This window comes from Echinops telfairi, unplaced genomic scaffold, assembly GCF_000313985.2.
Source record: "Echinops telfairi isolate 266 unplaced genomic scaffold, ASM31398v2 ScPeMD7_70;HRSCAF=299, whole genome shotgun sequence".
In the NCBI taxonomy this organism is placed as follows: Eukaryota; Metazoa; Chordata; class Mammalia; order Afrosoricida; family Tenrecidae; genus Echinops; species Echinops telfairi.
In genome coordinates, this window is record NW_022103968.1 from 28,053,034 (window position 1) to 28,076,407 (window position 23,374).

General features: G+C 53.4%; 1 protein-coding gene across 1 annotated transcript in view; it reads right to left on the bottom strand.

Annotated features, from left to right (window-relative positions):
- Positions 1 to 228: 228 nt before the first annotated feature.
- The window catches only part of PAX2 (paired box 2), a 95,940-nt gene continuing 72,794 nt past the window's right edge, over positions 229 to 23,374 (bottom strand). Inside the window, exons 7-11 of the mRNA XM_004701313.2 lie at positions 21,286 to 21,461; positions 18,831 to 18,957; positions 2,480 to 2,581; positions 373 to 494; positions 229 to 315 (exon numbers count right to left, since the gene is read on the bottom strand). Of these exons, the coding sequence (XP_004701370.2) occupies positions 229 to 315; positions 373 to 494; positions 2,480 to 2,581; positions 18,831 to 18,957; positions 21,286 to 21,461 (614 nt within the window). The remainder of the gene's footprint in view (positions 316 to 372; positions 495 to 2,479; positions 2,582 to 18,830; positions 18,958 to 21,285; positions 21,462 to 23,374) is intronic.

The window sequence follows — 23,374 nt, forward strand, 5'->3', positions numbered from 1 at the left end:
GGACACTGGGGTTGTGGGTGGGGGACGACCAGGGCTCGCAGAACCTGCTAGCTACCGGGGAGGGCAGGGGGCGGGAGGCGCGGGTGTCCTCGTGGGATCCCGGGGCCTCGGCGCTGTACTAAGGAGCCGGCCAGGCGGGGCGCCCAGACGGGTGGCCTGAGCCCTGCCCGCCCCCGGGCCGCGCCTGGGGCGCGCTGAGCCGCCGGCCAGCCAGGTGGCGGTACTCACTTAGTAAGGCGGGGTTGCTGAATCTCCAAGCCTCGTTGTAGGCCGTGTACTGGGGATGGCTGTACGGGTTGCCGGAGAACTCACTCCCTGCGGGGAGGGGAGGAATCAGCCTCGCGGGCCACGAGCCGGCTGGAGGCCTGGTGCCGCGGGCAGCGCCAAGCCCGCCGCCGGCGTTCTGGCCAGGCGGACGCTGGGAAGGCAGCGGGTCCGCGTCAGGGGAGGCCCCTGGCAAAGGCCAGAAGCACCCCGGCGTGAAGAGGAGAGGCCTGCAGGGGGGTGGGGTGGGAGACCCCGCTGGGGACTCCCATTGGGAGGCGCCCAGGGCCACCCAGAGAGGATTTGGTGCGGGCGGGGGCACAACCACCTGCTGCGTTGGGGGGGCTAGGGCCTGTTTCGTGGAGAGTCTGCCCCACCGGCAGGGACGCGGGAGGGTGACGCGCAAAAGCCCTCTGGATACTTTGCCCCAGAAAGTCCTAAAAATGGCATCTGGCACGGTGCTGATGCAAGGGATGGGGGCTCAACTAGGAAATACCTCTTCCCGCCTAGCCCTCGAGAGGCCTGATCCGTGGGCCACGCAGCAGAAGAGGGAGGGGGTAGCCAAGGAGGTGGACTGCCCGCCAGACAAGCGGTGAGCCAGGGGTCCCCGTGGGCTGGGAGCCATTGGAAGCCGCCCCTCTCCGCGAGAGAAAGGCCAGGCCTCCGGGTTCCCCCTCGCCCTTTCTCCTGTGTGCTGACCCCAGACTGTTTACAGTGATCCCTAACCGCGGGTTAAGTAGAGGAGAAGGGGCCCCTCTCTGAGAGGGAGCTGGGGTGGGGGTGGGGGACGCAGCCACTGGAAAGCCTGTTTATTGACGAGGAGGGAAAGCATGCGTGTAGCAGGATAATGAGCTTCTGAGCTCAACTGTGACCAAGAGGAACTGAGCTATCTCCTTCCCCATCGCTAATGAAACAAGTGTAATTTCCTCATCAGCACTAGATTCTGTTTAACGACTCCCCCCTTGCCACCACGAGCTCTCAGCGGCTCCCCTCTTCTCCACCTCCCTGCAGACTCCCCACCCCACCTCCCCCAGGCTCCCCTCATCCCCACCTGCCAAGACCTCCAGCCTCCACCTCACACCACATTCACCTGAAGCATCTCCAGTACCTGCCCCCACCTATCCACCAGTCCTCCCCTTCCAGCCAATCTGGGCTGGGGCCCCCTCACCCCCACTTCCCTGCACTCCTTACTCGGTTCCTAGAATTCCCTCCAGCCCCATCCTACAATAGCCTGCAGCCATTGTCCTCTTTGCCATCCCAACCCCCTCAAGCTCAGCCTGCCCTGGATTGTCCCTGGGTGAATAGATGGGTGTGCCAGGGATAAGCCCAAAGCCCTCTTCTGTGCTCCCCACCCCCATCCCTGAACGCTGGGCTTCAGGGATGGGTACAGAGTGAGTAGGCCCCATCAGCTTTACCGCTCTAAGGCAAGAGTTCGTTGAGGTTGCTAAGAACAGAAGCTTCAACTCTCTTTAGCATCAAGGTTGGCCTCCAACCTTGGCAGAGAAGGGGTGGGGGGTGGGGGAGGGAGACTTGCACAATCTCTAGCTGCAGTCACCAGACTCTAAATACAGCCTGTGCCTCTGATCCACATAACCCAAGTCCAAGTTTCTCAAAGGAGGACTGGGCCAGTGCCCTGGAGAAGCAATGGGGGTCTGGTAAGGACACGGAGAGTGCTCTACTGGTCTCCCTGAAGCCAGCGCTGGCTGGTCCCTGTCAAAGCTTGTCCTCTCTTCCCTTTCCTCCTCTCTGGGTGGGGTCAGTTTTCTACACTGGTCTTTCTCTGTGGGTTGGTGGGCCCAGGGTAGCACTAGCTGAGCGACTGACAGGCCCCTGGAGATAGTTGTTGGCTCCAAGTTTCCATGGAAACCAGGGCAGGCTCTTCAACCAGCAGTGTCAGCTGGTTGGGATGAGTTGGGCACTGGGTGAAGATGAGGGCTCCCTGGGCACAGGCTTGGAAGGGTGGGCACTGGGGAGGGACCATGCCGTGCAGTGGGGTGCACACGGGGTGCAGGTCTGCAGGCTCCCTCCCTGAGGGAGGAGCCAACTGCAGCCTCTATGAAGAGAGAGACAGAATAGGGCTGGTTTGGGGAGGGGATGTTGGTTCTCCTCCCACCTCCAGCCTCAGACTATAGCCCACTCACTCAGCCACTCGCCCATGACGTTGTTTCCCCCTCCCCCCTCCCAACTAGATTAGGCACCTGCAGTTGTCACCTACCAGGCACCATTCCTGCCAGGGTGGAGGTGGGGTAGCTTCCCTGGCCAGTGGGGGGCACATGAGGGGGATAACCAGGCAGAGTGGTGCTCGCCATGTCACGACCTGGAAAAACACAAAGGGGAAGGGGTAAGACCTGGAAGAGAGGGGCCAGCCTCTACTCGCACCAGGACTACTCGGTGAAAAGGGAATAGCGAGGCCCAGAACTGCTATGCGGGGCCAGGAGGGCCCCAGGAGCAGGTCCAGGTGTACGGGCATCCAAGCTTCTCACCTCAGTGCTCATGCCTGTGACCAGCAGTGTGTGTGCATTTCTGAGTGCCTCGCTCTGCGTGGTGTGTCTATGTCTGCCTGTGCTTATGTTTCTGCAAGCCCAACTCAGATGGAAACGGGAGGGAGATGCTTTCCTCCGTCTCTCCAAAGCGATTGCAATCAGCTTGCTTACTCTACCTGTCCTAGCAGCCCACCTTTCCTCCGGGCTTAGGGGACCCCACCCCCACCCCACTACCTCTGCAGGGGCTGATGGGAATCCCTTGTCCTTTCCAAGTGGAGCTGCAGGTGCTAGGCCTGGCAGGTGTGGAGAGCAGGGGGCCAGCCAGTGAGTTATTTTATTGTTAGTGCTTATGGCACTTACATGATAGAAAGCCATCCCTGAAGCAAACCAGGGGCTTGGAGCCAACAGTGCAAGTGGATCCGATCAAGTTCCAATGAACAAAATCTGCTGCCCCCACCGGCTGCTTGACTTCAGTCCCTCCAGGTCTCTATCAGCTAGAGGCTGGAGAGTGGGAGGCAGGGCTTTCCCTAGCAGTGTCTGGGAACAGAGTCCAATCAACTCAACGTCAGGGATACTGACTAGAGAGCCTCATGAACCACAGACATCGCTTGGAGTACAACTGCACCTGACTGCCTGACCCCTCCATCGACCCGAAGATTACCACCTGCCTCTGTAACTTAACATGCTCCGATCACTAATGACAAGAGTTTGGCTCTTTCCTCTGCCATACATTCATACCCTAGAGAGGACTTCTTCATCCACTTCTGGGTCCCCTTTATCCCCTTCAGGTCCTCCTTAGCCGCCTCTCTGTAGTCACCGCCACACTGCCACTCAAGCACCTCTGTCCACCCACTTCCATATTTTAGATCCTAGAATCTCAAAGAATGGCTGGAGGAAGCCAGGTTGTTACATACCAGGGAGCCCATTTAAAGGTTCAGCCACCCCATGTGACAGACTAGAACTCCCCCACAGGATTTTTCTTAGCTGTGATCTTTAAGGAAGTCAATCATCCGACCATTCACCTTTGGAGCCACTTGGTGGCCGTCTGCACTATACCTCAGTCCTTGTCTCCATCCTTCCCATCGCGGTTCCAAAATCTCTCCCCCTCTAGAAGATGACCTCACCGCCTCCTTTTCTGAAATGTGTGCTTCCTCGCCCTTATCTTCCTCTTCTTTTTATTGTGAGAGATTTTAGAGCATCTTGGTGGTTTCTTCAATAATTCATACATTTGGTTGTGTGTCATCGATCGCTGTCCCCACAATGCAACAGCACTCAGTTCACTTCCTCCCTGTGCTATTTCCGTTTGACCTCCTTTCCGATTCCTTTTCACCTTCCAAGCCTGATTCCAGCACCAATGCTGCCCCTTTGATCTCACATGGTGGACGGTTCTATCTCCCAGGTGTTCTTGTTCACCTTGGAGGTTGGAGCCCAGGGGATGAGTTCAGGTCCAGGAGTGAGAGGTGACTAAGGGCCACAGTCGAAGGGGGCTTCAGCAGTCTCTGTCAGAGCAGTCAATGTGCTCCTTCTGAGGATTTTTTATTTTGCTCTGTATTTCTCTCCTGCAGTGTCCAGAACCCCCTATTGTGATTCTTTTCAGCGTGGTCAGCAGTGGTGGCTGGGTGTCATCTCGTTCTTTGGATCTCCGGGCCATGGATCCTTGCCTGGACCTTAGCACATCTGTGTGATTCCTCTCTCCCTAAGTGTACCAGGCCACAGGTCAGGGTTTCGCCTTTCCAGTTGCCTGCTGACTATTTTCACTAGCTATTCCACTGTCATTTCAAATGTAGCAGGGATGAAAGCAGATGCCTCTCTCTTTTCCTCACCCCAATCTCTAGTCTACAGACTCTCTTGCAGCCCATCGGGCTGAACAATGGGGGTCTTTTCTGAAATCCCCTTTCTCTCCCTGCCCATGTGAAGGAAGGCAGTAGCCCTGGTAACACAGGGGTTAAAACAGTTGGCTGCTAACCAAAAGGAATGTGGTTTAAACCCACCAGCCACTCTGTGGGGGAAAGGTGTGGCAGTCTGCTTCTATAAAGACGTACAGCCTTGGAAACCCTCTGGGGCAGTTCTACCCTGTCTTAGACGGTCACTGTGAGTTAGAATTGACTTGCTAGTAATGGGTAAGTGAAGTCAGTCACCAAGTGTTACCAAGTCTCCGTGTTCGTGTCTGTTACATCTGTCAAGCCTCCATCATTCGTCTTCTAAGCATCTGCTTTTGGTCGGCCACAACAGGGTTGTCACTTGTATTCCCAATCTCCAGATTCTTCCACTTCCAGTCTATCGGGAGTGTGCCTGCTTGCCTCCTCCTCACGTGCATCGCACCGCCTCCTCTGGAAACACCAGCCTTGGTTCCGTAAAGCCTCGTTTGTATTTCAACACTGCCCAGCCTCCCCAACCTCCCAGGTACTCCACCTGCCTCGACGCTCTGGGCTCTCGTTCTCACCCCTCTCGGGTTGGTTGGCTGCTTTCGCTGGCTTATATGGCGTGGTTTTTACTTCCCTTGCTCAAAGTTCCTCTCGCCTCTAGTTAAACCCTTCATCTCCTACGATCCTACCCATCAGGGAGGTTTCTGTCTTCTGAACTTCTATAGCATCCGGGCCCCATGGTTAACCGCGTTATTACGTCCTATAGTGTTATCCGCGCTGTTGTCTCCTATGACTCCAACTGATTGTAAGGAACTTGAGGGAAGGGCTCCATCTTCTGCTTTCTCCCATATAGCTATGAGCACGGTAGATGCTCAGTAAACTCTTGCTCATTAATTCTATGCCATTCAATTGCATTTATAGCCATTCCATATGGCTTATATCGTTTTCTCATGGTTCCTATGTGTTGGTCTCCTTTAAAGAGATAAGGGTTGAGACAGCATGTAAATGTTCAAATCTGCCTTTTCTCTGAAAGCAGTTTTGACAGTGGTTTATGGTTTTGCATAAAGTGATGAAATATTTCGAGTGAGGGAGGCATATGATGTGACTCAGTTTATTATGCATCGCTAACATATCTCCTGGATACGTTACGTCTCCCGGAACCCTACAACACACGGCAGAGTTCCCCTCACTGTTATCTAGCTCATGCCAACCAATAGTGACCCTTTTGAGCAGAATAAGGTAGAACTGCATCTGTGAATTTCTGAGATTCTAATTCACTGGTTCCAGGAGTGGAAAGCCCCATTCTTTCTCCCAAGGAGCGGCTGATGGTTTTGAGCTGCTGATCTTGCAGTTAGCAGCTTAACCCGTAACAACTACACCACCAGGGCTCTGTCAACAACAGGGTAGAACTGTCAAATAAGAGATCACTGTGAATCCCGGGGGAAAGGAGAAAGTTCTTGAATTTACTTGATCATGGGTTTTATTTTCTTGATGTCAATAAAAGGAGTCCCTGGGGGTTGCAGATGGTGCACATGCTTGACTGCTGATGGAAAGGTTGAAGGTTGGGGGTTTGAGTCCACATAGGGAAACCTTGGGGAAAAGGCCTGGTAGTCTGCTTCAGAACAATTAGTCACTGAGAACCCCCCTGAGCACCGGTCTACTCTGACACACAGGGTTGCTCTAAGTGGTTCCCTGACAATTAATTTGTATTTGTTGTTGTTGCCAATAAAAGGTACACTCATTAGACCAACAGAGAAAGAAAGCGAGTCAAGACTAGAAGGGAGATATGAAAGGTGCGGCCAATGATCTTCTTGAACAACGGGCCTCCTTTGGCAGGAGACCAGAAGGACTGGATGGTGCCCGGCCACCATACCTGCGCATATTTTGATCAAAGATTTTATAAGAGACCTGATCAAAAGGGAGGAATTGCAGAACAAAATATTGAATTCTTCTCATAGACCCCAGACTTTCTGTGAGCCAGAGTTGGAAGAGCCCTTGAAACTATTGCCCTGGGATAATCTTTAAAAGCTTAACCACAAATATTCTCTGAAATCTCTTAAAAACAAACAAAAGTTTAGCTTAACTATTAAAAATAATTCTGCCAAGACCATTAGGCTCTTTAAAAACTATTTACATGGGATTAAATTGGCAAGAGCACCTGGAATGATGAGATAGAAACTTTGGGGGGGGGGGCAAGCGGGGCAGCACATTTATGCTAATGGTTCTTGAAGAATGAGCCAGAAAAGGAGATTGAGAATAGTCGCACAACTCAAAAGATGTAAGAAGCATCACGAAATTGTACACATAGAAAAGATTGAATTGGTGTCTGTTTCCCTGTGTGCGTTCTCAACAACTAAGTAAATGCTTACACAATCCCACTAATAACAAAAGGCACACTCATCCTGACTAGCTCTCAGTGGTTGGAGCCAAAGCAGACAATGATTAATTAAGAGACACTTACTTGTCCAGAAAGGCCTGGGACAGGAGACTTAGGGGATATTGAGAGGTCTTGAAGCCAGAAAGATACAGAAAACAATTTTTTCCCCAGCGCTATGACCCTAATATCGACACAGCAGCCAGAAAAAGAAATATGCTTCCTTGCTCATAAATAAACTTAAATGCATTCTGACATTTGCTGACCAGGCCCCCACAATCTTTCACACACGAACTCCTTGTAATCAAAGGTTTGGGGGCACAAACATGTCACTGGCTTCAGGAGAGAGGAGGAGAGGCTGGGGGACAGGAGAGGTGTTTCTGGAAACACCTGGGAGCCCCTTGCGATGCAATTTTTTTCCCACTTGGCCTTCTCTCTTGCAAAATAATGAGACCAACTTCCAGCACATCACATCTTCTACGTGCTGCAAGTCACCCATAGAACTGCTGATGTCAGGTCCCGGTTCCCAATACGCGTTTCAAAGTGGAATTTGCACAGCTGTGCCGCGTGCACATTTCGTAAATGTAAGAGAAAAGGTCCGTTGATGGGGGTGAGTGAGGGGTGGGGTAAGCGGGGAGGGGAATGCCCTGCAAGCTTCCTAATGTTCTCCAGGCAGCAGTGCTCCTGGCACTGCAGGCTCTCCAACACTAGGACCCCTGAGCCCACCCCAGTACAAGCCACTGCATACAAAGCACTGCCAACAGCTTCATTAGTACACAGGTGGCACCTGAGGAGCAGGGGGAAATTGACCAAACTCTTGCCAGAGCCATATATCCTTCTGGAACACCATTGTCAATAACCGGAAACACACAGAGCAGGAAGTTTTCAAATTACTAAGCCCATCATCACATTTGCCCAGCAGCACTCTCTGAGCAGGGCTCTGTTGGTAGCAGAATATGAATGGGCAATGGGACCTGTGGAGGGCAGAGTCTGCGGCGCCTGGGGTCTTCTGGCAGCACTGCGGCGGCCAGATGAACAAATGGGAGCCGAGCTGGCCTCTCAGACCCGTGTCTTCAAACCACCCACCAAAGGTACCGAAACGGGGAAAGCAGTTACTCGGCAGAACGCACCAATCCTAAACTATGGGCCACCCAACAGGAGGCAGACAAGATGTGGGAACGCATTTGCTTTGCCCGCTGGCAAGACTAGTAATGTGACTAAAGCACCAGGCGCCACCCACGGCCCAAACCCCACCCGGCGCCCCAAGAGGATGGGCAGCTCCTTACTTCCCAAGGTTCCACCGGTTGCTGCCTTGTCAATTCTGACACAGCGAGCCAGGTGTGTCAGAGTAGACACGTGCTCTGTAGCATTTTCAAAGATGGATGTTTCCACACTTGATCACCTTTCTTTCAAGGCACCTCTGGGTGGGCTGGAACCTCTAACCTTTGGGTTAGCAGCCGGATATCGTCACTGTTGCACCACCCAGAGACTTTCCTCAGGTTAAACAAGGTTAAAGATGGAAGCCTTTGAGGGGACGGGTCAAACTTGGGCGCACAGAGAGCCACAGTGACTTTCCTGTGGCTACCCAGTGAACGAACGAGAGAGCAGGGTTTAAGCCACATCTGTACCACTCTGCCTTTTAATGATAACATAAAGCCAGACTCTCTCCCCAAAGAGGCAGCGAACAGGAAAAGAAGTGATCCGACAAGGCAAATCTCCTATTGCTGCCGCTGTCATTAAGATGAGGCAAGAGGAAAAGTTCCCGAAGACATGGATACTCCGTAGTAAAACTCCATGGGGTGGAGTATTAATCTCCTTTGAGAGTTTTCTAAAAAAACAAAGAGGCTCTTCAAGAAACAGTAGTGGCTGAGAATCTTAACGTACCCAGAAGTGTTAGAAGCACTGTACTTGATGAGGCTGTCTTCTCAGTTCAACTGCGGAAGTCCCTGAAGATTCTAAAGCCAATTTCTACAGCAATCACTACATCTGAATCAGACAGTGCGCTTGTGTCAGACATTCCTTACCAAATGGGCCAGATCAAATCAACTGTTTTGGAGAATCTAGGCGCAGCTTCTCTTACAAGCCCATGGAAAAGGAAAAAAAAAGAGCAGAGTGAAAAGACTTTATTAAGAATTTGGAAGTGTTTAGTCATCAGATAACTTATGCCACTTTCATCATTCAGTCTAAGAATCAAGGGCATACCTATTTTTCTTTTCTTTCACACGCACTTCTTGGAGTAGCTAGCTGTCTGTGAACACCTACTATAGGCCAGGCACCACTCAAGATATTTTCAATGTATGATATCATTTAATCCTCAGAGCAACCTCATGGTATGGTGCTCTTTTAACTCCCATTTTACACATATGTAAATAGAAACTCGGAGGACCCAAGCAGTATGTCCACTACTCGCTAGTAGATGCCAGAACCTGGGCTACAGAACAAACAATATACTTAGAGATCGATTCTACAAAGATATCTCCAATATTGCAGAGCCAGAAAACAGACAGGCCTGGGATCCAGAAAAACAAACTGGGATCATGCCATTGACCAACCCTTCCTGTAACAGAATACTTTGCTGCTTCGTGTCTCTTGTCTGATTCAGAATCTTCATCTTCCATCTTTATTTTGGCAAGGGGTTCACTGATCCTAAAGGACCCCACAGGTACACCTCAGGGGGGTGCATATCAAACAGGATGTCAATTTTGGGGGATACTATTGATGAGGATCTTTCTGGAGTAAAGGCACAAGATCTTTAACAGATCCTCAAAAGGCCTGCTGATTCATAATGATTAGTAGGCACTGTTTGATAAAAAGGAGCCCCTTGGTGACGTCAGTAATTAACACACACTCAGAGGCTAACAGGAAGCTTGGGGGTCTAAGTGTACCCAGAGGTACCTCCAGAGAAAGGGGTGGTCATTTATTTTCCAAAGGCAGTGTTTGGAGACCGTACTGACCATACACAGGGCCACCAGTAGTTAGAAAAGACACAAGGCAACTGGTTTGGTTTCTGAAAGAAAATAATAACACTAACTCCTATTCCTACAGAAGACGCTGCTTTGTTGGCAAGTACTTGAGTCAGACCAATAAGCAAGCTGGTATGACCAACAGCAGACTAGCATGTGAAGGGGGTGGGGTGGGAGCTGATCTCAGGTCGAGGAAAATGTCCGTATTCAGAAAACCAAGAACGAATGAATAGGAAGCGGCTGTAGAAACGGAACAGGCTGGTAGGGGTGGTTCAGACCAGACTTAGGAGACACAGATTTATGTAGCAATAGTTATAGTCAATGAGTCTACAGATGCTTTTCCTCAGCATCCTTCTCTGAAAATGAGCACTTTTGCCATCCACTCGACACCCTGGAGGACCCTTAGGCCAGAAAACATAACTCTTGTTTTACTGCCCCATCCTCAAGTTTTGTCGGTTTCTCGCAAGGGGGGTGAAAAAGAAGGCATTCGATTCTTCAAGGCTGGCCATCTATGCCTCCATGAGACAAACACCTATCATACTTCCAGGGACCCTCAGTTACCACATTTTCATTTCTGCCTAAATTCACCGGACACTTGCATTTTCTATACCAGCTCTGATCACCTTGTGGCGGATCCACGTGATCCCTGATACACGAAAGTAGCAAACGTTTCCATCTGTGAAAGATACTTTAAAAGGAGAGGGAGGAGCTTTCTACACCGGGCATCTTGCCTCTTCTCAGGTTTCCAAATCCTTCCAGAGGTTTGGGCCTCTGCCCCAGGCACTATCTTGGCCCCTACACTCAGTCTGAGGCTGGCCCATGGCTCAGGTTGGCTGTTGTTCTAGCTGGTCTTGCTGCCTACGGACAGCTGGACCTTTTAGTTCCTGGTGCGTACCAGGCAGGGATGCTGCCCAGACCCGCTTGGCCTCAGTGAGGTCTACCCTTCGACAAAGCCAACCAGCTGGACACCCCCAGCCACGCTGTCTGTCCTCACCCCTGCCCCTCCCAGTGTACCATCGGAGTCTTGGCTGTGTAGGCTGCTGGCCCTGGGCCTTAGCAGAAGCTCGGTTTCTTTCTCTTGGGCTGCAGGCTCAGGGGTGTCCTGGAATCAAGCTAAGGGGCGGTTCAGGAGAGCTGGCAGGCCACTTACCTGTCTTCTCGCCCGCCTCTCTCATATTTTAGAGGAGCCAAGGGAGGCTCAGAGAAAGACAGGGGAGCCCATCCCAAGCACACATGAAGATCTGAGCCAGGCAGGTGCTGGGGCTCAGGGGGCTGGGCCCAGGCTTGCTGAGGGTCTCAGAGCAAGAGAGACCCCCATGCTGGGTGGGCAGAAGTTAAGCCTGTTTGCACAGGCTCCTGATACTCCAGGTCTCCCAGTTCCTCTCTGGCTTTATTTTGTTCTCGGAGAGCACCGAATTGTCAGCTCTAATCCTTCCGAAAGCGCAGCGTTCTTCAGGCGCTCCGTGTAAGTGAAACCCTAATCCCGAGGAAAACTGCCACTTAAGCCGCCGCCGGGGCATTAGGCTGCTCTGGGAGCCGCCTCAGGATCTCCTCCCCGCCTGCCTGCCAGCCCAGCTGCCACCAGGAGCAGAGAGGAAGATTCCAGGCTGCAGGCCTGCAAAGCCTCTCAGAAGGGACAACGGCGGCAGGGCTTGCCTCCCAAGGCTTAGGGTTAAAAAGGCACTTGGCTTGTTGTCCCCAGGCTACAGCTACTAGTGGGGGGAGGAAGGATTCTGATCACTCCGGGGATGGAGGTGGGGGGTTTCCTGTCACCTTAGGGGGTGGGTGACTCTGGGGGAAGTAGACTTTCGGGCTTTGTCTGAGTAGCTGGAAGGTGGGTGGTGGTGGTGGGGACGGACAACAAGACATTTCTGTGTCTTTGGCCTCAATACAAACCTGCTGCATTCATTGGGACACCCCTAGTCATTCAGAAAAGGCTGGGTCCACTGAGTCTATTTTTAGTTAGCCAACCTTTTCTTCTTAGAAAGTTCCAGACAGTGGAATAAACGGTCTTACTGCTGGGAAGGGGCCCCCTTTGGGAGATTCTCCCCCTTGGTTGGGGCACTCCAACCATCTCTAAACAGCACTGGCAGCAACTGCAAGGAGTCGATAGCCTAGCTGGTCACGAAGGCAAGTCCCCGGTGTCTTCCACCAGACAAGTCTGTGTTCGCCTCAGTTGGCTACACCACGGTCTTGAAACAAAGCCCACTGCTTTCTGGAAACCAGTGTGTTTCCAGTTCAGACCGGCCTTTCCTGTTGGTCTCTACATGAATGAGAGGGCGCTGGGGACCATGCTGTGGAGGAACAAGCCCAGTCCATTTGGTGGTGCTCAGCCGCTGGGTGTCTCCTGACAGAGCGAAGACAGGAAAGGAGGAGATGATCACCCAGCATGATCCACCAAACTCGCCATCAGTTTAGAGGAGAACAGACCTGCATCTTCAATAAGATGCTTGGAAATCCTTCATCTCTTCTTCACTCTGCCCCCATCCCACCACACACACACACACACACACTCCTAGCCTCTGTCACCCGTCTGTGTTGTCAGCCATCTGTGTTTCTGCCCATGGTACCTACCTGGGGAGGGGCAGCCCATGGACCCCTGACATGGCTGATGGACCCCAACATGACATGAGCTTGGTGCTGGAGGTTGGAGTGTTACCATCTTTATTTGTGCTCAAATTTGGCCTGATCCACGGAACCCTAGAATGAATTGGTGCCTCATCTTTTCCATATCTTCTTCCTCTAGAAGCAGACTGGAAGGAAGGTCAGGAAAGAGCCTTGATCTAGGGACTCCCTGGGATGCAGGCCCAGAGCTCGGGCATTATCTGTCAATGTCTTATTGCTATGGAAATGCCTCATAATTAAATCAGAGCTGAGGTCCCTGTGATGTGGTTGGAGACATTGGGGATGGTGTCTGAGGCTGGCCTCTGTGGGCCTTGGCAGCCTGAGGGAGGGATCCGGGGAAGGGTTCCCTGACTTGCTGCATCCCCGAAGTTACCCCAACCCCGGCTCCCTCCAAAGGTGGAGAGGGATCCTCTTGTCTGCGCCCTAAATTCTTCACACTAATCAGGGACTTGGAGCTGACAGGCAAGGCTAGGAGACTCCCAGACTCCGTCTCAAGTCTTTATTGCCCTCTCTTCCCCCGAGGGGCTGGCCAAGGGCTAAGCTGTTTGTTTTATGGAGGGAAATGCAGTTGTATTGGAGGGGGTAGTTAACCACAGGAAAGAGGCTGTTCCTGGGGGGTCTCAGGGCTCCCTAAATGGGAGGAGGAGACTTTGGATTTCCCAGGGGCCACACCACTACCTGCTAAAAGGCTCCTTCTCAGACTACCCCAAGTCAGGGTAAGGAATCTGAACTTTGAAGGTCCCTGAATCGTCCTCTGAGAAAGTGAGCTCACTGCTTTTCCAACATTGACTTTGGCTCACTGGATCCCCCCACCAGCACCCACACCTGCCAGTTTCCAGGAGACTGGCAGCGATGACTTCTGTCTCTCTCTGCCTTGAGGTCTTCCTCCTATATGGCAGGTTCCACACCTCTTCCTGATACGTGTAGCCACAGCCTCTTTCAGAGAGCCCTCTTCTCTAGGCATTAAGAAAAGTTTCTTCCAAATTCTTAAGTAAAACCACTTCATCCCCCTGCCCAAGGAAGGAAGTACAGGCCTGTCCCCACTTCTCTCCTAGTCAGCAAATTTTCCAAGGAAAGGCCAGAGGCCATGGTGAGACTTTGCAGCCTGGGAGCAGCCTGCAGGCCTGCCTGAGGCTCAGTCATTCCCTGGCTTCTAGACCCTCAAACTGTAAGCTGGAGGTGTGATTTGGGGGAGCAGGTTTAAAACCCAGTCCTTGTCCTTTTGCTCCCCATTATCTGCCAATTTGCTGATGAGTGGTGGGAAAGGAGACAAGGGATCTGGACAAAACCAGCACCTCTCTCTCTCTCACTACGGTATTAAACACGCCTATTTCCTAGTTACTGTGTGATCATTCTCTTATTCTAGTTCTTGAGGGGGTGTGAATGGTCACATCGATTGTATCTATAACTCTTGCGCACAACCCTTCGTTTTTATAGGGGGGTTACTATATATCTATATACAGTGAACCCTCGCCACTTCGCGCTTCGACTTCCGCGGGTTCACTCTATCGCGGTTTTTGCGTAACAACACCCACTGCCTACACCCGCTCCTTCAGAGGAAAAAGACGGCGACCCACCTGTAGAGTACATCCCTTAAGTCATTTCATAGGCTATTGATTACAGTATTTGTAAGAACTATGTATAATAATACTGTATGTGAAATATGTAATACTATAAACTAGATGCCATAAATAATATAATAAATAATAAATAATTGTAACATCCAAAATGTTTTACTGTATTTTCCCTTTTTCGTTTAATAAATTGGGTAATACGAGTGTAATGGTGACTAAAGGGTGTTTTTTCATGTCCTCTATGCTCTAACTACGAAAATATTTGATTTACAAATAAGGAATCCTACTTCGCGGAATTTCATTTATCACGGTAGGGTCTAGAACCGATTAACCATGATAAACGAGGGTTCACTGTATACTATATATATATATATCATAGTGATCTCCTTGGTGTGGGGGGTTTATATATATATATATATATCATAGTGGTCTCCTTGGTAGGGAAGGATGTTTGCTTCCGTGGGCGTCCCCTGGGTCCTGGATGGCAGAACACCTCTGCTTGGGATGGGTTCTTAGTCTGGACTTGAAGTTCCGAGGCACACAGGCTCATGGAATACACATTTGGACTCTGGTGGGGGTGGGGCTCAGACAGAGAGTCTCTATTTTTCGGGGTGACACTGAGTTTCGCACATGCTTCTCTGGGCCGTGGGGATGAGTTTGTGTGTTTCCTTTTCAATGGTAACATCGTCCCACTCTGCCCCCATCTGTATTCAGGGTAATATAGTTCTAGCTTCCCGTTCCCCTTGGGCTGGAGGGTGAGCCCCCTGTCTGGTGTGTCACAAACCCAACGTCCACCCACCAGGTGTGCCACTCTCGAAGTCTCTCCCACACTGCCGTGCCCTGGTGTTCTCTCTGGCGCTTAGAGAGCGAGTAGTGTTTGTTACTGTCCTGCTAGGTCTCCAGCTCGGCTTCTTTAAGCTGAGCCTGCCTTGTTTCTGGACAACACTTTCACTCCTCCACACCCTCTCTGGGATTCAAAGGCGGTGGCCTGAACTACATTTGTACCACGCAATCCCAGTGCTTGGCAGTGATGCCCACTAGAGGCCAGTGAAGTCCGCCTGGTGAAGCAGCCAGGGGACTGCCGGATCCCTCTGTGTCCCCAGTGAACAGGAACTGCTGTTTCACCCACTTCCTCCAGCACCAACTCACTCCCTTTGGGCTCCAGGGAAGGAACCGACCCGGGACCTTTAGGGTGGCCTTGCACCAGACTCAGACATGAAACCAGTTCTCACCGTCTTCCTAGTCAACATCATCTGCAGACCTTGCCGGGCTCAGGTGGGGGCCGGGCGGAGGTCAGGGAGAACAGCAGCTGTCTTTTCCAACAATGATGAGAGGTGTTAGGGAAGGAGGCACCAGCACAGCGTGGGAGCCATAAAGAAGGTCCTAACTCAGGGGTCCTGGAGACTTCAGAAGGGTCCATGGTGGCCCTCTGCTAGGTCCTATGGAGGGCTAAGAAGGTGCCGGAAGGGACAAGTCACAGCCAGTCAACCTGACACTAAGGAGCATGAGGCCAGAGCCCCCAACCCACTCTGTCCCCTAGCTGGTCCCTTTTTCCTTATCACTGAAGAGGCTCGGCTCCGTTCCAGACCAGCAGCCCAGAGCAGTGGGCTGGAGAGAAGAGCCTCCGCAGAGCTCAAGCAGCCCAGCGACGGAAGGGAAAGTGGGTGATAAATTTAAATAACCAGCTTGACTTGGCAGCTTGCTGAGTTGTGATGCAGTGAAATTAAAATCTCGGCAGAACTTACCAACCCCACCCAGAAAAAATCGGTCTCTCTCTTTGGTTCCCAGTGGAAGGTGGGGGAGAGGAGGCTATCAGGCTGAGTCCCGGCCCCTGGCAGCCACCCTAGCTTGCAATGTGATTAGCTGTAGCCTGGCCCACTGGGCACCACTCTTCCCTCCACACAATGGCCCAGGCTCCTCTCTCCTCCTCGCTTCTGATCTTGTGGAACAGCCGCATCAAGAGGCCGGTGAAGTTTGAAATCAGCTGCTGGTGCCAGGAGGCAGCAGGAATATCAATATCAATAAGGTCTAGCTCTTCAGGTGGAAGTGGGCCACTTCCTGGGCTGAGGCCCTCAGGGTCAAAGTCAAAGCCTTCTGTTGCCTGCTCTGGGGAAGGTGGGATGCAGGGCCTGAGACTTGGGGCATGGAGAAGGACCCTGAGCACCTTAGGACCCCCAAACCAGGCTGTGGGCCCAGGGATGACCCCAATGACTCCCTCGCCCTTAGCGCACACCCGGCACCATCACCCACCTGAAAGGGCCTCCCGTTTTCTTCCTCCACTAAAGCCCTGACAATCCGCCAAGGAAATCAATCAGAAAGAATCTTTGAGCAGAATTCCTGAAAATATACCAAGAGCGTCTTCTATGCCCCGTGTGGAGCCAAGTCTCCCCCGTGCCAACCTCTTTCTAGAAAGACTCTCCAAAAGTTCACCTCCTGGGACTGCTCCCCTGGCATCACGGGTGCTAAAGCCAGCGTGGTGGCCCCATTCCTGAAGTGGCCCCGCAAAGGCTTGGCCATTGCCCCGCTGCTCACCTTGACAGTACCTCGGCAAATTCTGTCTGTCCCCATAAGAAACGCGTCATGAATCATTCATCTTTAATAGATTATGCAAATTAGGAGGACATAAAATCAACACAGATCAATAACTGCCGCCGTTTAATTGCCAGCAAAAGCATTTTAAGAATGAGCATACTCTGCAGGCCTTTCTCGGGTGATGGCCCCGTTCATCCAACACTGGATCTTGGCCTAAGTGTAGGCAAACCCTTCCCTGGCCCCTCTCCCTTCCCCCCTCCCCCCACGTCTTGCTTTTTGGTAATTTCCAGTTTCGGAACGAGTTTCCCCATCATTACCACTGGTGAACAGCTCTGAATGTTAATGGTGCTGCTTTTGTTACTCTTTGCTTGATTGAAATGTCGCATACAGATTGAGATGTTAGTGCTAACTTGCCACCTGGGAATGTCAAGCTGGGTCTGAAATGAACTTTTCTCACACTTGGATCCAGATGGATCAGCCGGAGATGTTCCCAGGCTGAGCTGGGACAGTTCCAGGGCCATGGGGGGGAGGGGGGGAGCTGCTGCGGTGTGTGTGTGGTGGTGGGGGTTACTCGAGGTGGGGTGCTTCCTTGCACCAGCCCAGTGTCTCCCCTGCAGCAGGAGCCCTACCCTGCAGAGCCATAGCCCCCCACCCCCACCCCCACCCCCAGGATGGAGGTCTTGGCCACAGTCCAGAGAAGCACGGCCCGGTTCTCGCTGGCCAGTTGACTGAGGCGGACCGACTTTGAGAAGTGACCACTGTACCTCAAAGCCGGTCAGAGGGTGCGTGGCTTGGCCTGGGCCGTCTCTCTGCCTTGGGCCAGAATACCCAGAGTGCCCTGGGTGGGTCGTTTGATAATCAGCCTTATCTTGACGCAAAGAACCCAGCCCAGGTTGTCACTGAAAAGCTCACCCCAGCTCTCCAACACTTTTGCAGAACTCAAACGATGACTACCTAGTCCCAAAGCTCAACACCCTCTACACTGAAAGCAACTATCGTGTATATGCTCTCCAAGCTAACAGCAGGGCTCTCCAAAGCCCCCTGGTGGGGATTAGGTGTCTTCTCACTGCCGAACTCGGGCTTCAACACCCTTAGGTCAGCCCCACATCATAACTAGGTCCCTGCCCTTCCATGAGGGCTGTCCCCACTTCCCATCTCGCCACGGTGATGCTAGCTGCCTGCAGCCCCGCTGCTAGGTCCCCAGGCCGCCTCCACGCTCCTCACTCAGCAGGTAACGCCTCAGTGTCTCCCAATCCCCTCCGAGACCCTTCTCAATCATCCTGTCTCCCAAGGAACAAACGGCACATTGGCTTTCGTGTCTCCAGAATAATTAGGTGAATTTTAAGAACACCTCCATGTGTGTCTCTCCCACTTGGGCAACTTTGCCTGGCCCGGAAACGCTTCCGCAATGCCAGGGGCCTTCCGCAGCCTGCACCCCTCGGCCTAGGCTTCCTCAGCCGGGCCTTCCCTGAGCCACTCCTCAGCCCCCTACCACTGGAGCTGCCTCTGACGTGCATGCCTAAGCCCTCGGGGGTCTTGACCACCCAGCAATGGACTGGGGTCAAGCCAGAGCCTGCCTGGCCTGGAGAGCAAGCCTGGGGCACAGTGATTTCTCTGGGAAGCGCAAGGCTTCCAGTAATGATGGTTCCCCACACCTCTGCCGAACTGGGGCCAGGCCCTTCCAAACCACACAGCCACCCACGCTGGTCTGACCGAGAGGAAGGTGGGTCCCACAGAAGCCTTGGGGAGCTCCCTGTGAGTGGGATGCCAGGAACCCCTTTCCCCTCTTGCCAGCCTGCCTTCTGTGCTCCCTGCTTTCTCCTGCGGGAGTTCTAGCCAGAGGCCCACCATCCCAGGCCTCTAGGTGGAGGAGAGGAAAAGACAAAGGGGGCGGCGAGAGGGTGGTCTGAGGACACCAACCACAGCACACACACACACACCCTGGTCCCACAACACCTTTCCAAGCTGGAGTCCACAGGCGCCCTCCCCACAAATCTTTTCTCCCCGCACCAGCACACATCTGTTCTGGAAGCACCCTGGTCTGGGGAAGCTTGCTCTCCACAGATGTCACATGGAGAGGACTGGTCACACCAGGACCCTGCGGCACGCCCCCTGAAAGCAGCGCCCACCCCCTCCTGGAAGCCCCTTACCGGTCACGACAGGGTATGTCTGCGTGCCTGACACGTTACTGCCCAGCTCCGGGTTGGCGGATGCAGATAGACTCGACTTGACTTCATCAAGGCCAGGGGTCAGGGCTGGGAGGGAGTACTCGTTCCCCTGGGAGCAGAGAGAAAAGCGACAGCTCTCTATTGATGTGCCCATGGAGAAAGGGCTGCGTGTGCAGATGGGGAGGAGGACCAGCGCCCTCCCAGATGGGGAGGAAGGAGCCAGCCTGGCAGAGGGAAGGGAGAGCCAGGGGGCGGGCCCATATGATGGCGGGTGGGGCAGACCTGATGCTGTGAAGCTAGAGGTGCAGCCTGACCTCAACGCCCTTTAAGTTTCTGGAACACCTCTTGCCTAAGCGGGCCCCAAGGGCAGGGGACGGGGTGGGGACTCCCTGCAGAGAGCTAAGGGGTGGGGAGCCTGGGCCACAGGCACCAACTGTGCCGTGAGGCAGAGGCAAGGGTGGGGGAAAGGCCTAGCGGGGCCGCCAGCCTGGCACTGCTGCCCGGCTGAATCAGGTACGGGTGCCCCTCTTTCAAAAACAAACAAAGCCAGCCCCACGGGCCCCTCGCTCTCTGCCTGTGCACTGGGGTATGAAATTGGGGAGGGGGAGAGTCCACATGGCTAACAGAAGGGTGGGAGGGGGCCAGTCATTGACTCTGAAAGGGTGTCCTGCCCGAAACACTTGGGTAATTGCCTCTTTATTGCTGCCACCGCCGAGCCAGACCCCGGAGTCGGGCTGAGCGGGAGCCTGCACAAAGCAGGAAAAGTTGCTCTGATTAATATTACGTTAAATTAAAACTGATTTTCTGCTCTTTCGGGTCGGTTTTTTTCCCCTTCCGCTTCCTGGGGCCCCCCTCCCCGCCCCAGAGGGCCCCCTCCTTTCCCCGGCTGGACCGGGATTGCCTCGTCATTTCCAATTCCTTCTCGTATTGATCTTCCTGTAGAAATCAGTTTTGTAATTAGCTGCAAATTAGGCCTTCTACTGGGGGTGAAGCTGCCCCCTGATTTATCACCAGAGTAATTCGCTGTGATCGGAGAGAAATTAAAATGAACTCAATTAGGCTTCGGATTTGCTTTATGGGCCCTGCTCCGAGTTTCAGGGGGAAAAATGACTGTGCTGGTGTTTAATAGTCTAATGAAAGTAAATAAAGGTTATTCATTGTAATACAGCCGGGGACTCGGGGAGGGTGCACCGAGTCGCCCGCCTTGGCCAGCTCCTCCTTTGTTGGTTTATGGCTCAGGGCACCTTAAAAAGACTTTTGATTTTTGTTTTATGAAGACAAACAGCTTATGGGATAAAAGGGCGGGCGGGGAGGCAGGCGAGTGGCTGGGAGCCGGTGCGTCTGAGAGCAGGAGCTGTGCTTGCGCAGCCTGGGAGCTGCTGGTGGACGCCCGTGTGAATGAGCGCGTGCGTGGGAGTGTGTGTGTGTGTGTGCACGCGCAGGCGAGCACAGCGTACAAAACTAGGTGGTGGATGTGGGCCCCACCGAGGCTGGCCAGGTGAGAGAAATGAGCGGGTAGCCTTAAGATTCAGGTGCTCTCCCGACGGGTGTTGGTGGGGCATGCCAGGATGTCTGTGGGGCTGGTGGTCTGGGGACATTTCCATGTGATGGAGGGGGCTCCGATGGGAGGACTGCGTGTGTGTGTGTGTGTGTGTGTGTGTGTGTGTGTGTGTGTGTGTCAGTGTGTGGGATGTAAGTGTGTGGACATGTCTGTGTGAGGAGTCCATGGGGAGCCATGTTTCTGTATGTTGTATGACGTGCTGCGTGTTCTACATCTACAGGAAGTGGGGGGTGGGGGTCTGCATGGGTGGCAGCCAGCCAGCCTGTGGACGAGTTGGATGGTTAGATGGGGAGCAGGAAGCAGGTACAGGGGTGCCCTGACCCTGAGCCAGAAGAGGGGCATGGACTTGCTGTAGGACCGACCCTGGGGGCTGGGGGTGGAGGTAAAGAGACCCAGCAAGGTGGCAAGGTGGGGGCGAGGGTCCCTGTGTCCCTGAGGTCAGCAACCTGGAGTCGTCGAGCCAGAAGGGACTTGATAGACCACTGTGTTCTATCCCTACCTTCTACGGCTGGAGAAACAGACACACACATCCATAAAGAGAGACCCCAGCACTTCTAATTCCTACAACCCCACTGCCACCGAGTCCATGCCAACTCACCGAGACCCTGACGGGCAGAGTAGAACTACACCTGTGGGTGAGAAAGCCCCATCTTTCTCCCACGGGGCAGCTGCTGGTTTCGAACGGCTGACCTTGTGGTGAGCAGCCCAGCACGTAACCAGGATGCCACCAGGGCTCCCTTCTACTTCCTACATGCCTTACTAGTTCTTAACTCTATCATGATGCCCTTGCGAGAGGATGTTCACACCCACTCCCGACATCCCGTGTGAAACCCACACCCTGCTGGTGGCGCCCAGGGGTGAGGCCTGGCTCCTCACCTGTTCGGATTTGATGTGCTCCGATGCCTGGAAGACATCGGGATAGGAAGGACGCTCAAAGACCCGATCCAAAGCTTCCAGCTGTTGCTGGGTAAAGGTGTCGGCTCGCAAGTGCTTCCGCAAACTGTCCACGCCACTCTGGGTGTCTCCGTTGGGGACGGAGCCCTCGGATACATCTGGAGGACACACAGACACCTGGAGTATCAGTGCCAAGCCAGCAGGGGCTCAGAGGTAGCACAGTGGGTAAAGGGGTGGTACCTGGCTCTCTGCCCCTAGGGCTTGGCACCCTGGCTCAGAACCCTTGCTCCTAGCCCTAGGATGGGGGACTGGCCATATCTCAGAGACCTGGCGGAGGAAGCGAAGGGGAGGGAAGCTGTCACAGTGTGGGGTCAGGGAAGCATGGGCAGAGGCCTCCCAGAGGCTATTTCCTAGGAGATGTCTCTCCTGGACACCCCCTCTTGCCCCCAGTCTGGGTTCTCTGGGGAAGAAGCTGGGTCACTAGACCAGCATCGCTGAGCCTGTGGAGAATGGAACTCGGCTCCACGATGAATTTCAGTTCCACTGATTCCAAAGGTTGAAAATCATCAAATCTCCGAGGCTGAGTGTAGCAGGGAGCCTGGGTGAAGTAATTAACTTCCCCACTGGGGAAGGAGGGGCTCTGGATGCAAGGCACAGGCACTTCACAGGGGGAGCAGGGAGGGGGCGGGTGCAGGCAGAGCCCAGGAGAGCAGGTGCCCTGGGAGCCAGGGCAGGGACTCTAGACAGGGCCCTTGTGGCCACTCCCTAGGCCCTGGCTGCCCTCTCTGCCTCTGCCCCTGGCCACCTGGGTCCTCCATTGGTCTCCACAACAAAGAAGAGTCCCTGCTGTGCCACCCTAGTGCCCTCTCCAGGGGTCCTGCTGTCCGAGGCCATGCCCCACCCGGCTTCTCATGACTCTGTCTTTTCTACCTTCTGGCATAAGGCCTGTTGGTATTTTCAGAGCTCATTCAGCTGAGTCCCCCCGACACAAAGCTGGGTCCCCCCCACCGCCGCCACTTAGCCCCAGCTTGGCTTCTCTCGCTCCAAGTCCAGGGGGAAGGCCTGGGCCTTGGGCCAGCCCATGCTGAAGGCCTCAGGGTGCTCCTCTGGGACTGTTATATATATCAGTTTATAGGTGATTATATGATATGATATAATCAATATTGCATTATATACAGTAACACCGTACAGTATCATTCGGGAGACCATAGAAAATATTACATATTGATTAACCTCAACCTGCAGCCAGCCTCCCTCGATGGCCTCCCTGGCGGGGCTTGGGGGGGGGTGTCTTCCTAGTGGGGCCTCTCCTAACCCCCTCCTCTCCATTCTGAAGCGGGTGGGAGAGCAAATGTGTGTGTGTGTAAAGCCTCTGGCCTAAGCTTCACGCCTCCCTGTGTGTGAGCTGGGATGAGGCAAGTTTCTGTTCCCTGGTGAGTATTCTGTATGTATGTGTTTGTGCCCATACAAGCTTCGAGCTACCTGTCTCGGTATGTATGTAAATGACAGGCTGAGAGCCTGACTGGGAGAATGCACGCGTGCGTACACGTGCATGTGCATTCACCCAGGACACGGAAGCCTGCCTCGCCTGTTTCTGAGAGGCCTGCTTCTGTCCCCAGGAGGGCCACCATCCTAGTTCCCCTGCTTGTATCCACAGACATGTTCCTCCTGTGGACCTCTCGCTTCCTGGAGTCTCCAAACCTGCCTGCAGCCCTGCTGTCGGGGGCGAGGAGGGCAGGGGCGGAACTGCAGTGTCACCAAAAGGGATTCTGGGAAGGAAAATGTGCATTTGTCGGTGAGCATGAGGCCACGTGGTGCGTGCGTGTGTATGTGAAGACTTGTGTCATGCCTGTGTACATTTGCGTATGTCTGGTATGTGTGGCTTGGCTCACGTGTGTGTGTGTGTGTGTGTGTGTAGACTTGTGTCATGCCTGTGTACATTTGCGTATGTCTGGTATGTGTGGCTTGGCTCACGAGTGTGTGTGTGTGTGTGTGTAGACTTGTGTCATGCCTGTGTACATTTGCGTATGTCTGGTATGTGTGGCTTGGCTCACGAGTGTGTGTGTGTGTG